The following is a 12,851-nucleotide window of genomic DNA, read 5'->3' as shown; positions in this document are numbered from 1 at the left end:
AGCAAGTATTTACAAGAGTTTAGAAGTATACTTTGGGCTCTGCATCCCCATCTACCCAAAGAACAGTGAGTTCTTCACCAAACAAAAGCACAACAGGTCGTAGACACCAGTGCAGAGGAGGATGGAAAGGGCGAATTCACACCTCAGGGGTTCTCAGCCACATGCAAGTTAGAGGTGAAAGGTGACATCACTGTATTTCCATCGCAGGCTTCAACGACACATAGACACATAATTCAACGTGCGTGGTAAGCCTTTTCCCACCTGTATGGCTACTAGCCAGGTTTTTTCCAATATAAGAGCTATAGATCTGAACAGACTGATGAGCCTGAGAGCTAGAATGTTTCTGTCCTCTTCGCACAAGTAGATAAATGACTCACAGCTTCCTGAGATGAAAGGGAAGATTCAAGCTCACCACTGATACAATGGAACACCCCAGAGTTCAGATGAACGAAGTCACTTCAGGAAGCAGCTCTCTGAAATACCTTGGTAGTGTGGAACAGGCAGGCGGTTGTAACGGTCAAACTAACTGTAGGATTTTGAAGCCTTGAACGAAGTTTTACAAAAGATTCTTTTCTGGAACCATAAAGGCGATAAATTGCCATCCATGTCTAATTGCAGGAGGTCTGTGGGCCATATTTAATAACAATAGGCAAAGACAGAACAATATTATACCAATTTTCTTTGCTAACACTGAAGCACTGAGACATCAAGTTACTTGATAAGGCCATGCAACTAGCAAGGGGAGAAGCCAGAATTTGAACTCAGGGCCTGTTACCTCACAGAGGAAATAGTGGGGAGGGGGCCAGATAGAGGAATCATCTGCTTTGACTCAACCATGTTCCCTCCCATCTTACTAACAAGCCCACTACACAGGTCATATTAATGGACTAAAATTATCCTGTCTGTACGTTTTATTAAATGATATTTCAAGGCACATTGCCTTGAAAAAATTGGATTTAATTTAAAATGTTGGAGCACTTTTTTTTTTTTCCTCCAGTGGTAACTCTTGCAAAATAATAGTACAATATTACAACCAGGAAATTGACATTGATATAATCTACCAACCTTATTCAGATTTTTCCAGTTTTACGTGTATTCACTTGTGTATGTGTGCAAGTGCATATTATTTAGTTCTATGCAATTTTATCATATGTAGGTATGTGTATCCACCACCACAGGCAAAATACAGAACACTTCCATCACCACAAGGAGAGACCAGCCATCCCCAATTAGTTCGCATCAGTGAGGCTTTACTTTCGCTCAGCCTTCCATTATGACAAGAACGTAAGGAAAGCAAGTGTGTCACTGGAAATTGCCATGTGTAGCATGGAGACTATACACTCTTAGTCCTCATGGAGCCATGGACAGGCAGAATCCTTTTAATTCTTTGCACCTCAAGGCTCCATGGTCTTCTGCAAGATGAGATCCCCTCTTGTATGTTACTGCAAAGTTCTTACCCTGAAACTACAGACTCTCCTTCAAAACTCTAGAGCCAAGCCTATTTCCCCTATGTATAAATTATAACACTGGGTTTTCCAAATAGTATCTTCAATGAAGTGTGAGAACTGAATCACTCTAATTCCACTACACGAATCTCAGAGTTATATTCCGTTCCACTTCATCCAGTAAATGAGACCAACTGAAGTTATGTGCCAGATTTGGTGATCTAAACTCATCCTTTGACTAGCTATTCAGGAATTACCTCCTGGCCAGCCCATATAATCTTCTTCATATAGACTGGCTACAAATGTTTTAGGATATGCATCCAAATTACATCCCAAACTGTGGTAGCCTAGCAAGGTCTCTCGGCAGATGTAACCTTCATCTTGGGGATAAAGAGGAAACGGGGCTTTGAACTTCTTTATCGACAATCTGGCAGGAATTTGCCAGGCTGTAGGCTCCCCGGAAGTGGAAGTCGGCCTTATTGACTGCTGTTTCCCACATGCATATCAGGAACATGGCAAGCCATGGCCCATAATAAACATCTCCTGAGGGAATGACCAGAAACATGGACAGCAAACCCAAAGAAAATCCTTCTTATTTCAGAGATCCGACTAGGCTGGAAGGCTGGCTATAAGGGTCTCTAAGTATTCTCAAGTATTTCAGAAAGTCTAATGGAAACCATGCATTTACCTTCATAGAGATGGGACAGGACAATTAAAGGTCAAGTTTCCTCAGCTTTAGCAGACATTGTATCAAGCCATGGTACAAGACTGGTTGTTGTGTGCAGACCAGAAGTTCTGACTGCGCACACTGCAGTGGGCAGGGAGAGGCTCCCACTCTTCTTCCCTTTGAGCACCCATGAGCAGGAAGACAGGGTAATGTGACCAGGGCCCATTTACCAATGAATAGGCTCCGGGGGCTCTCAGAGATCAAGGACATCCCAGCGGTAGCTCCCTGGCGCCTCCTCACTAAGCTCAGGTGAGGGGATTCCAGGCAGGGCTGACTTCTCGCTTTTCCTCCTTTTCTAACCCTTGTGCTACGGGGCACTGCAGGCCCAACCAGCAGTCAAATCTGGTGGAGGAGAGGCCCTAGTTAAGGGCTGAGTATACACTACGTCTTCCAGGCCAGTCTACCAGGCACACCAAGCCAGAGATGAAGGGAACTCGGTTCACAATGAAATGGGGCTCATTTGCCATTCTCTATCATCCTCTGAGCACACGTGTCCCCTGGGAACTGCACAGGGAGGGGGACTGACCTGGACAGGATTCACAGAGGGTCCTGCCCACCTCCCACAGCCAGAAATGAGACCACCTCTCCCTGAGGTACTTTAGGAAGGAAAAGCATTCCGAAAATAGAAGTTGATAAGCAGTGAGTGGTAGATGACTTCAGGGAACTGTGATTTCTCTCACCACAACTCTAAGGCAGTGAACTAACCGCAGATCATTCCAGGCACAAAGGACTAACCCAGCAAGGAGGGCGAGAACTTGGGGTTGGGCAGACCAGGGTGCTAATCCTGGTCCCACCTAAGTGGCTAAGCAGCCCTAGCCAGACAAGGCATTTCACCTTCCCTAGTCCCGGTGTCCTGAGCAGTCTAAAGGGGGTGTCAGGTTACCAGATAATCTCTGTTTCCCTTCCAAGTCTGGCAGTCGACAATTCAGTGAATGACAACTTTGCCTGGTATCAGATGCACATGCCTTCCCCTCGAGCCAACGCAGACCATTTGCAACACACATACTTATCAGCAAACTGGAATTCAGTGCTTGCTGCACGGGTCCCTGCCAAAGGCTTCTTAAAGCCATCTGATAGCCCAGAGACAGTCTAATAGATGTGCTAACCACCCCAAAGAGCTGGCACACATGAAACAGATTCCTCTCCGTTAATATTTATTAAGCACTGAAGGTGGGCACTCGGACATATATTATCTCACTTAAAAACCTTTCTTCCGGGCTTCCCTGGTGGCACAGTGGTTGAGAGTCCGCCTGCCGATGCAGGGGACACGGGTTCGTGCCCCGGCCCGGGAAGATCCCACATGCCGCGGATCGGATGGGCCCGTGAGCCATGGCCGCTGAGCCTGCGCGTCCGGAGCCTGTGCTCCGCAACGGGAGAGGCCACAACGGTGAGAGGCCCGCGTACCGCAAAAAAAAACAACCACCTTTCTTCCCTTGGACTTCTCTGGTGGCGCAGTGGTTAAGAATCTGCCTGCCAATGCAGGGGACATGGGTTCGAGCCCTGGTCCAGGAAGATCTCACATGCCGCACAGAGCAACTAAGCCCGTGCGCCACAGCTACTGAGCCCATGTGCCACAACTACTGAAGCCTGGGTGCCTAGAGCCCACGCTCCGCAACAAGAGAAGCCACTGCAATGAGAAGCCCGCGCACCATAAAGAAGAGTAGCCCCCGCTCACCACAACCAGAGAAAGCCCGCGCGCAGCAACGAAGACCCAATACAGCCAAAATAAATAAATAACTAAATTTGTTTTAAAAATTTAAAAATTAAAAAAAAAACAAACTTTCTTCCCAGTTTTCCAACAGATGTACTCTTGATAGAACTAATAGCGGTCTTTCAGGTCCAGGTGTCTCCTAACCTTATTATGACACTACACTATCAATCCCTTCAGACTCTCTGGCTCTTGTCCATAACTAATACACAGCATCGCAGAGCACAGCTCTGAGCCTAGTTATCTCAGCCCCCTACTGTTTTGCCCACTGAGTAGCAACTTATTTTAGAATCCTTCCTCCGTTTGACAGTGTCCTTGTATTTTTTTTTAAATTTTATTATTAAGCTCTGGTTGGAGACATTATTTACCTGGTGTTCCTCATTCAAGGGCCCAGGAGGCTATTTTTTTGTTTTTTGGGGGTGTGTGGAATCTTATCACTGCCCATAAATATGTAAGCTTCCTCGATCAGAAATTGAAAACTGTGTAATACCCAGTTTGTCTTCTTGTCTCATTTAAAGCCCAAATTAGCAGCCATTACAGTAATCAAGCATCTCAGATACTTAGTAGCATCTATTCCTCTATTTCTTCAGCCTTCCCAAATACTCCTGGATATAAGTGGGCATAAACATCACAAATAAATAGAGGGAGATTAAAAGCACAGGCTATGGATGTGAACCAGGGCTCTGCTTGTGCCCATACAGCCTCAGGTGTGCTAATTCACATCCAAGTCAGTATACTCAGCTGGAGAATATTGATTCCCAAACCATAATTTCTCATAGATCCTCCTTCATAGAAAGCATTTAGTGCAGCTCTTGGCTTATAAGTATTCAGCAAATATTCATTCATATTAACATTACCTTGGAACCCAAGTTGTCCTGCATTTCATTCCCATTCTTTTAATGATTTTATTGATTCCTCTTTGTTTTCTCCAATCCACTGACCCCTGACTTTTTTACCAGCCCATGGCCCCTTCCTGTCCTTACTTTTCTTAGATCCCATAGTCCATCATTATAGTCACAGCAGTGCCAACTTCGTCAACAGTGTGTTCTCTCTCTTGTCATTGCTCACCCACCTGGCTAAACTGCATCTCTGCTGAATCCAGCTCTCTGCTTTGTCTCCAAGAGACAGTGAAGTGTAAGGCCTCATGGTACTAGCTCTGGAGTGAGACTGCCCAGGGCTCAAAACCTTGCTCTGCCACCTAACACCTGTGTATCTTTAAGTAAACTGCTTATCACTTCAGTAAAATGAGGATGCTATAATAATGCCTGACTCAGGGATAGGTAATGAAGTTTAAATGAGACTGTACACTTAGACTTGCACTAGCATGGTAATTAAATAACTTAATAAACGTTAGCTGGCATTCTGTTTGTTATTATCACTCTATGCTTGAGCTAATGGAATGAAGGTGGGGAAAATCACATACCCAGACAGACTGCTTACACTGTACAAGTAGAACCACAAACATCAGATGGGCCCTTGATACCGTCTAGCAACTCTATCTGATTTCCCTGGTACATTTGCTCTCCCACTCTCCCACAACACTATCTCTTTAGCTCTTATCCCAAATCTCTTTTGCTGATGGCCTTCCCTCCTGCTGCAGGGGGAAAACAGAAGCCATCAGGTGAATACTACTTCATCTGACCACCATCCAATATACAACTACCCACATCTGGATTTACTTTCTCTACCTTCTCCCTAATGGAAGAAGGGTCTTTGCTTCTGTCAAAGACCAATCCCTATACTTGGGTTCCAGGTCCCCTGCCCTATGACTTTTCTAAGGACCTTCCTCCTGAACTTATCCCTCTTTTCTCTGCATCTTCGGTTCCTCCCCACGGTAACCCCTGACGACCCTCACCTCTTGGTATTCATGCCCTTGCATATCTCCCCCGCTTAAGTGTGGGTGGAACCCATGATTCACTTCTAACCAATAGAATATGGCAAAGATGATGGAGTACTGCTCCTGTGATTACAGTGCCTTATATGAGTCTCCATCTTGCCAGCAGACAGGGGCTAAGATTCTCCTTGCTGACTTGATGAAGTAAGAGGCCATGTTGAGGAAACCATGTAATAAAGTACTGCAGGAGTAGAGGTGGGGTGGGGGAGAGTGGCTGGGGGAGAGGGGCTCTAGGAGCTGAGGGCAGCCTACAGGTAACAGGCAGCAAGAAGCTGGATCCTCACACCTACAGATGCAAGGGAATGAATTCTGCTAACAACCTGAGGGAGCTGAGAAGTGAATTCTTCCCCAGTCAAGCCTCCCAAAGAGACCACAGCCCACCCAAATTTTGACTGCAGCTCTGTGAGACTCATCAGCAGACCCAGCCAAGCCTGGCCCCGACTCCTAACCCACAGATACCGGGAGGATGGTTGTGAGCCAAGAGGTTTGTGGTGCTTTGTTACACAGCGACAGAAAACAAATACACTTCCTACACACACAACAGATCATTCCCAACATGCTGTAGTCACATTAGAGTCTACAGTATCCTATCTTCAAAACAATCTAAACCATATGCTCTCTCCCCCTTTTCTCTGTTCTCCTTTCCAACAAGAGAGTTTTTCACTATGTCCTTGCCTCTACTCACTGCTCAGCCCACTTGGGTCGCATCCCTGACTTCACATTCTTTGGTTACGGATACCCATACGTTCCATATTATCGAATCCACATGAACATGTCTCTGTCCTTATCTTACGCATATCCCAGTGGTATTCAACACAGTTCATTACTCCCTACTTCTGGAACTAAATGGACTTTCCATTTTCTAGTTTTCCTTTGACATGTTTAGCTGCTGCTTCTCAATCGTCTTTGCTGGCTTCTCCTCCCACACCCAAACTTAAACAGTGCTGTGCCCCAGAGTCCGGCCCAAGGCTGTACTCTCCTCTGGCCTGCTGTACTCTCCTTCTCATCCCCAGCTTTAAATGACATCAACACATCTCCCAAATTTCTCTCTCTAGCCGTGGCCTCTCCCCTCAGCTCCACACCTTACAGCCATCCGCCTACTTGAAGTTTCCATGCCGGTGTCTAAGCGTCATCTCGGACTTAACAGGCCCCAAAGAGAAGACTTGATTTTTCTCTTCGCAAAAACCTGTTGTTCTCCCAGTTTGCCCAATCTCAGCAAATGGCACATTTGGCCAACCTTTACGCTGGGGCCTCATCCTGCATTCCCTTCTTTCTGTCACCCTCCCGCCCCGCCACATAATCCATCAGCAAGTTATTGCAGGTGGATCTTCACGATCGATCCTGAATTTGTTCCCTCCTCTCTAACACCACTCCTAGTCCAAAGTGCCCTCGCCTCTCACGTGGACTTCAACGATCGCCATCGAACTGGACCCCTGCTCCTCCCTGCTGTCCTCTATACTCCACACAGCGTGACCTTATTAAAAATACAAAACATTTTGCATGTTTAAAACATTCCAAAGACTTCTTACTCTACTTTAAAAAGGTCCACCAGGCTCTACGTCGCTGGCCTTTACCTGCCTCCCTGACATATCTCCAGCAAGATCCAGCCATACTCATCCTCTTCTCCTTCCCACCTCAAGACTTTTGCAACTGTTATTCCGGAAGGATCTTCCCAAGTTGCATGTCTCAAATCTCAGATCAAATGTCCCCTCCTCAGAGAGGCCTTCTCCCTACAAGCTGTCTCCTTCCTCCTAGACACTGAGGTATCATTATTTCCCTCATGGCATGCATCACAATCTGAAGCACCATGCTTATTTATTTGTCTGTTTGGTTGCTTCTTGCTCTGCTTCCAGCTTCTCTTGCTGGATGTGGGCATCTGGAAGGTGCTTACTGCTGTGTTCTAGAATAGTCCTTGACACATATTAGGTGCTCGATAAATATGCGAATAAATGAATGCCTAAATATATATAAGATATTGACATTCATCTATGCATTCGAATAAGATGATACTATTTTATTCATCAGAAAAACCTCTTCAGATGCAGTGTCAAGATGGCTTTAAAGCAGGAAAAGATTATAAAAATTATACCTCAAGCTACTCAATATATAAATTCCTGAAAAGTTGTGGGCAAACAACAACAGTATAAAATGAAGCCCCTTTTGAAAGAATTAAGCAGAAATTTGCTCGGAGATGTGAAAAATCTTTTCTGATAGTGTGAATGATCACACCCTAGTTCTTTTATTCTTATATATTTGATTTTTTTTTCTACATTGAGTTTGCTTTGAGCACGGACCATAAATTATAATCAACTTTTCTATCACAAACTGTGCAACCACCGTCCAAACCACAAGACATCTTTTCAGTATTTCTGGACAAAAATGCTAAGAAGTCCTACTTTTGTTCCTTAATGTCACTGATGTCATGTGATTTAATTCCAAATCCAGCTATATCCTGTAGCCATACGATGCAGGCTTTTTATTAGACCACGGTAATGATGGTGGTCATGGTCTGAATTCCAACAAGCAACTGTCAAAAACTATCATCCCAAACGACTACTTGCTGAAAATTTCTCACTCCCAGAGTTGGTATTTCCAGGGTGGTCTAGGAAAGAAATCTGTGCCCATGTCTACTCTGGGGCTATTCTAAATGCTGACGTTTAATATTTCTTTGGAACTGCAATTTCATGCTTTGAGGAGCTGACTTTTTTCTGCAAGCCCCTGAAGATTTTTTTTTCATAGTCTCTAACTAGTAAGCTCATTTGTTTATGTGTTTTTCTTCCTGAAATACCAATATCTTCTGAAAACTCCGATCAATAGTTTTATCCAGTTGATTTTAAGCACCACTCTTCAGAAAAAATCACTCTCTCCATTGCTTCCCACTTGCTGCCCTCAAAACTTCTTAGCAACATACACTGTGCAAGAACCTCAACGTGGTTTGCGTTGGCCAATCACATGCCTGAAAGCCCAGCCAGTCAGTTGTGTAATAATAAAGCCCTTATCTCCTTAAGATATACAAACGGAAAGATCTCTCGGTGCTTCAGTACACAAGGGCCTTTGCTTGAATTCTCAGCAGAAACTCACGTCTATTTTAAATGGCAAATTCCCCCCCACTTTCTCTGGTTTCCTATTTTTTTTTTTCCCATTTGCTATGTTGAGGAGGGGAAAAAAAACCCAATGCCAAACAATGTCGAGTTTTAAGCCGCGGGTACGGGGTGGGCGGGGCGGCATTGCCAAAAGCTGCCAGCAAAATGCATGTATACACCGGGACTTGGTTTTTTGCTCTTCTGGGTTTACCGGTTCCCTCACAGGCGCTTTTGACGGAAACTCATCCACAATTGTTCTTGGAGGCAGGAGGGGTTGAGAGATTGAGAAGAGAAGCTGTTTGCTAGTTCCTATGAGCTTGACTAGTCCTCAGAATAAGGGGAAGGGGGCCACTCGTGCTTCCTCGGGAAGGACTACAACCTCACTGCCTCCCTACCTCGCCCGTCCCCACCGGGCGCAGACCGGCGCCTACCTCGTCCCATCGCCAAGTTCCCCGCCTCGCTCGGGAGAAGCGTCCTTTGCCCGCACCCACATCAGACAGCACGCCGGCCTCGGCCTTGGAGGAAAGAGGGAGCGGCCGCCCGGTGAAGGTGCTGGGGCCCGAGCGGTGAGCTCATCAGCCCCCTGGCTCTGCCCGCGCGGCCACCCGAGCCGCCGGACACACCCCTCCCGGCCCGGCCTCTGCGGTCCCCGGTACCGGCCTCAACCCGCTCCGCGCCGGGCCCCCGGGCCCGTCCCCTCACCGCGCAGGAGGGTCCCGCGCGCGCTAGTCCCCGCAACCCGCACACACCTTCAATGCTCCCCGGCCCGGGCCCTTGGGGAGCTGGCGGCCGGGGCCGAGGGCCACGAAGCGCTCCTCGCCGTCCTCGTCGTCGTCGTCGCCGTCCACCACCTCGACGACCACCTCCTCGTCCTCGTCTTCCTCGTCGTCATCCTCCTCCTCCGCGCCCCCTCGGGGCTTCGGCTGCACCCGCCCGAGCCCCCTCCGCCGCCTGCTCCCGCCCTCTTCGTCCTCGTCTTCCTCCCCCAGAAGCAGCAGCACCGGAGACGAGGCGGCGGCGGCGGCCCCGGCGGCCCGAGGGGGGCCGGTCCCGGCGCTGCGCGGCGGCGGCAGTGGCGGCCTCCAGCTCTCCGGGACCGGGGCTGGGGCCGGCGCTGGGGCCGGCGCCGGGGCCGGGGCCGGGGCGGGAAGCGGGAGCCCGGGCAGCGCGCCTTCCCGGGCGGGCGCGGGGCCTGGCGGCTGCAGCGCGGCGTTCCCCCGGCGGCTGCCCAGGCTGGAGCGCTTGGCTAGACGCCGCGCCTGCATGCCTGACCGCGGGCTGCTTGCCGCCGCGCCGAGCCGGAGTTTGTCACCTCCCCCCTCGTCCTCCTCCTCCTCCTCTTCCTCCCCGGGCGGCCGCTGTGGTCGCAGGCGCCCGGGGCGCGGGGCTGCGGGGGGCTGCGGGGGCCGCCTCCCCGGGCCGCCGGCTGCCACTGGCTGCAGAGGCGCGGGCGCCGCCTTCGCTGGACCGGCCCGTGGGGACGCCGGCGGCCGGCGGCTACGGCGGGGCGGCGCGGCGGCCGCGGGCGGGGGTGGGTGTGAGCGAGCGGCGCGCTGCCGCCTTCGCCGCCGCCGCCGCCCCGGAGCCGCGGGCCGCGCTTCGCTCCATGCGGCCGGCTACCGGGCCCGCGCGCTCCGGGCCTGCAGCTGCCGTGCCCCGGCGCGAGCTGTTTGTGTTGTGTATTTTCCACTACCGCCCCCCTCTTCTCGAGCCATTCCTCGCAGCCCTCCGGTCGCCCCGCGCAGACAAAACCCGGACTGGATTTATTTTTCCGTCCCACAGCCTCCGAAAATCGGGTGCTTCCGAACAGTCGGCCCAGCCGCGAGGGCCCACGCTAACCCGTGGCCGCTTATCCCCTTTGGAGGGAGGATGATCGACTTGGCTGGAAGTAAGGTTGGCGGTCAAAGTCAGACTTTTGAAGGAAGAGATTTGCCGCAAGTCATTTAATGGTCTCTGCCGGGCAAGGCGACTACTCTTGAGCTTATATGAAATCGGGGAGGGTGTACCAACCCGAGATTTGGCGTTAATTCCTAACCTGAATCATCAGACTCCTTTGGATTGTTGAGGTACTGTTTCAGGACATTGCCCGCCAATCTCTCCGTCTCCTTGAACACACCATTCTAGGCCCTTCCTATTGAGCTCTTTTGGCGCTATGCTAAGACTTGCAGCTTTTATTTCTGCATTTTTACCTTGAGTGCCTGATTATAAGGCTAAATTTCAAGAAGCCTTCGGTTCTCACCATTCAACGTGTAGACTGCTGGCACTGTCCGGGCCTTTGGAGAAACAAACCGGGGCGAGGGCTCAAGATCACTTGAGTTTGTTATTGTAAAAATTAATACGAAGTAAGATCAAACACAGAACCAGTTTGCCACATAACTAATGGCACTGTCACTTTCTAAGGATTTTTAGGTGTGACAAAGAAAAGTCATTTGCTACTGTTTGGGGTTAGGCTGTATGGTAAGCCGTGTCCTTTACGTTCAAATCATAAGCCAAATTCCACCTCTGTAGCTGAGAGCTGGAGAGGATCTCACTCACCACACACTCTGGCAAGTGCCTCCATGAGGCCAGTGTAAAAGGTGACCTCACCCTCAGCTCCCCTTCATGGTAATTACTGTAGGAGATTTAACATCATGTGCCCTGTTAGACACTTGAAGGCAGCTCATTAAATGCTCACTTATGGTGTCTTCCAACTGTTGAACATTTCCAGTGGGATGATGACAAAAATTCTAAAATGAACTTTTTCTTCTTCCTGAATCAGAGTAGCTTCCTGATAGACCTATTTCAAGTAACGACACTCTCATTATAATCATTCAGGCCCAAAATAGCGGTATCATGTTCACTCCCTTCTCCACCTTATTCCTAGAGGCAGTTGCCCACAAGTCCAATCCATTGTTCTTTCTGAAATGCCTCTTGAATCCACCCCTTCCTTTCCATTCCCAAAGCTCCTACAGAATTTCATGACCACAAAAGTTAAAGTTTCTATCTAACAAGCTTTCTACACCCAGTTTCTCAATAACACACCCTGCCCTGACCCCCTCCAACCATCAGCACTGGATTCATCTTCCCCAAACTTCATTCAGATCAAGGCATTTTCCGGTTGAACTTTCCATTTGCCAACATTTCATTGGAGAATGCAGAGAGAGAAAAGAAAATGGTCTGAGCATTTTAAGAGATGGTTGTGTTTGATCAAAGCATGGAAAAGCAGGGGTCAGCCAAGAAGTAAACTAATCAGCGTTGGTGAGTGTTTGTGAAGAATGAAGGTCACTGAAATGATTTCAATTGCAAGAAGTTTACCTTGGTCCATTTGAGGGATGATTTTAGAAAAAGGCCGCAGGGTCTTTCTCTGACCAGGAAGAATAAAGATCAGAGGCAAAGGGGCTTCCCTGGTGGCGCAGTGGTTGAGAGTCCGCCTGCCGATGCAGGGGACACGGGTTCGTGCCCCGCTCCGGGAAGATCCCATGTGCCGCGGAGCGGCTGGGCCCATGAGCCATGGCCGCTGAGCCTGCGCATCCGGAGCCTGTTGCTCCGCGACGGGAGAGGCCACAACAGTGAGAGGCCCGTGTACCGCAAAGAAAAGATCAGTGGCAAGGGGTTGGCTGATAGGTACAGGGAGGCTGGTGGAGAAGAACAAAGGTGAGACAAGTGGACTAATGGTTAAACACGTGGTCTCAGGAGCCAGAGTACCTGGGTCTGAATCCCAGTTCTGGATTTACCAGCTATATGGCTTTACTCACCCTCTCTGTGCCTCAGTTTCCTCATCTGTAAAATGGGGATAATAGTAGAACCTTCCTAATAGTAAAGTTGTTTTGTAGGATAATGAGTTAATATGTGTAATCATCTTAGAAGAGTGCCTGGCACAAGGAAGATCTATATAAGGGCTTGTTACATTAAATGTATTGATGGTGGTGTATAAACAAGGTATTTTGGGGTGCTGTCAAAGAATAACAAGGTAGCTGTCTTTTAGCGAGCTCAGAACTGTCAGTGACTACAAGAA

The 12,851-nt window shown here is 48.8% G+C and overlaps 1 protein-coding gene across 6 annotated transcripts in view; it reads right to left on the bottom strand.

The window, feature by feature from the left end:
* Positions 1-10,297, bottom strand: part of ZNF704 (zinc finger protein 704) — a 217,403-nt gene extending 207,106 nt beyond the window's left edge. For all 6 annotated transcript variants that reach the window (XR_010936442.1, XM_067711991.1, XM_067711992.1 and 3 more), the window contains exon 1: positions 9,607-10,297. Coding sequence is in view for 5 of the 6 variants with exons in the window: in XM_067711991.1 (XP_067568092.1) it covers positions 9,607-10,122 (516 nt within the window). In the remaining variant the exon portion in view is untranslated. The remainder of the gene's footprint in view (positions 1-9,606) is intronic.
* Between the last annotated feature and the right edge of the window lie 2,554 nt (positions 10,298-12,851).

The sequence above is a fragment of the Pseudorca crassidens genome, chromosome 17 (assembly GCF_039906515.1).
Source record: "Pseudorca crassidens isolate mPseCra1 chromosome 17, mPseCra1.hap1, whole genome shotgun sequence".
NCBI classification, from domain to species: Eukaryota; Metazoa; Chordata; class Mammalia; order Artiodactyla; family Delphinidae; genus Pseudorca; species Pseudorca crassidens.
The sequence above is the reverse complement of the archived record's forward strand: the minus strand, read 5'-3'. Positions and strand labels throughout refer to the sequence as shown.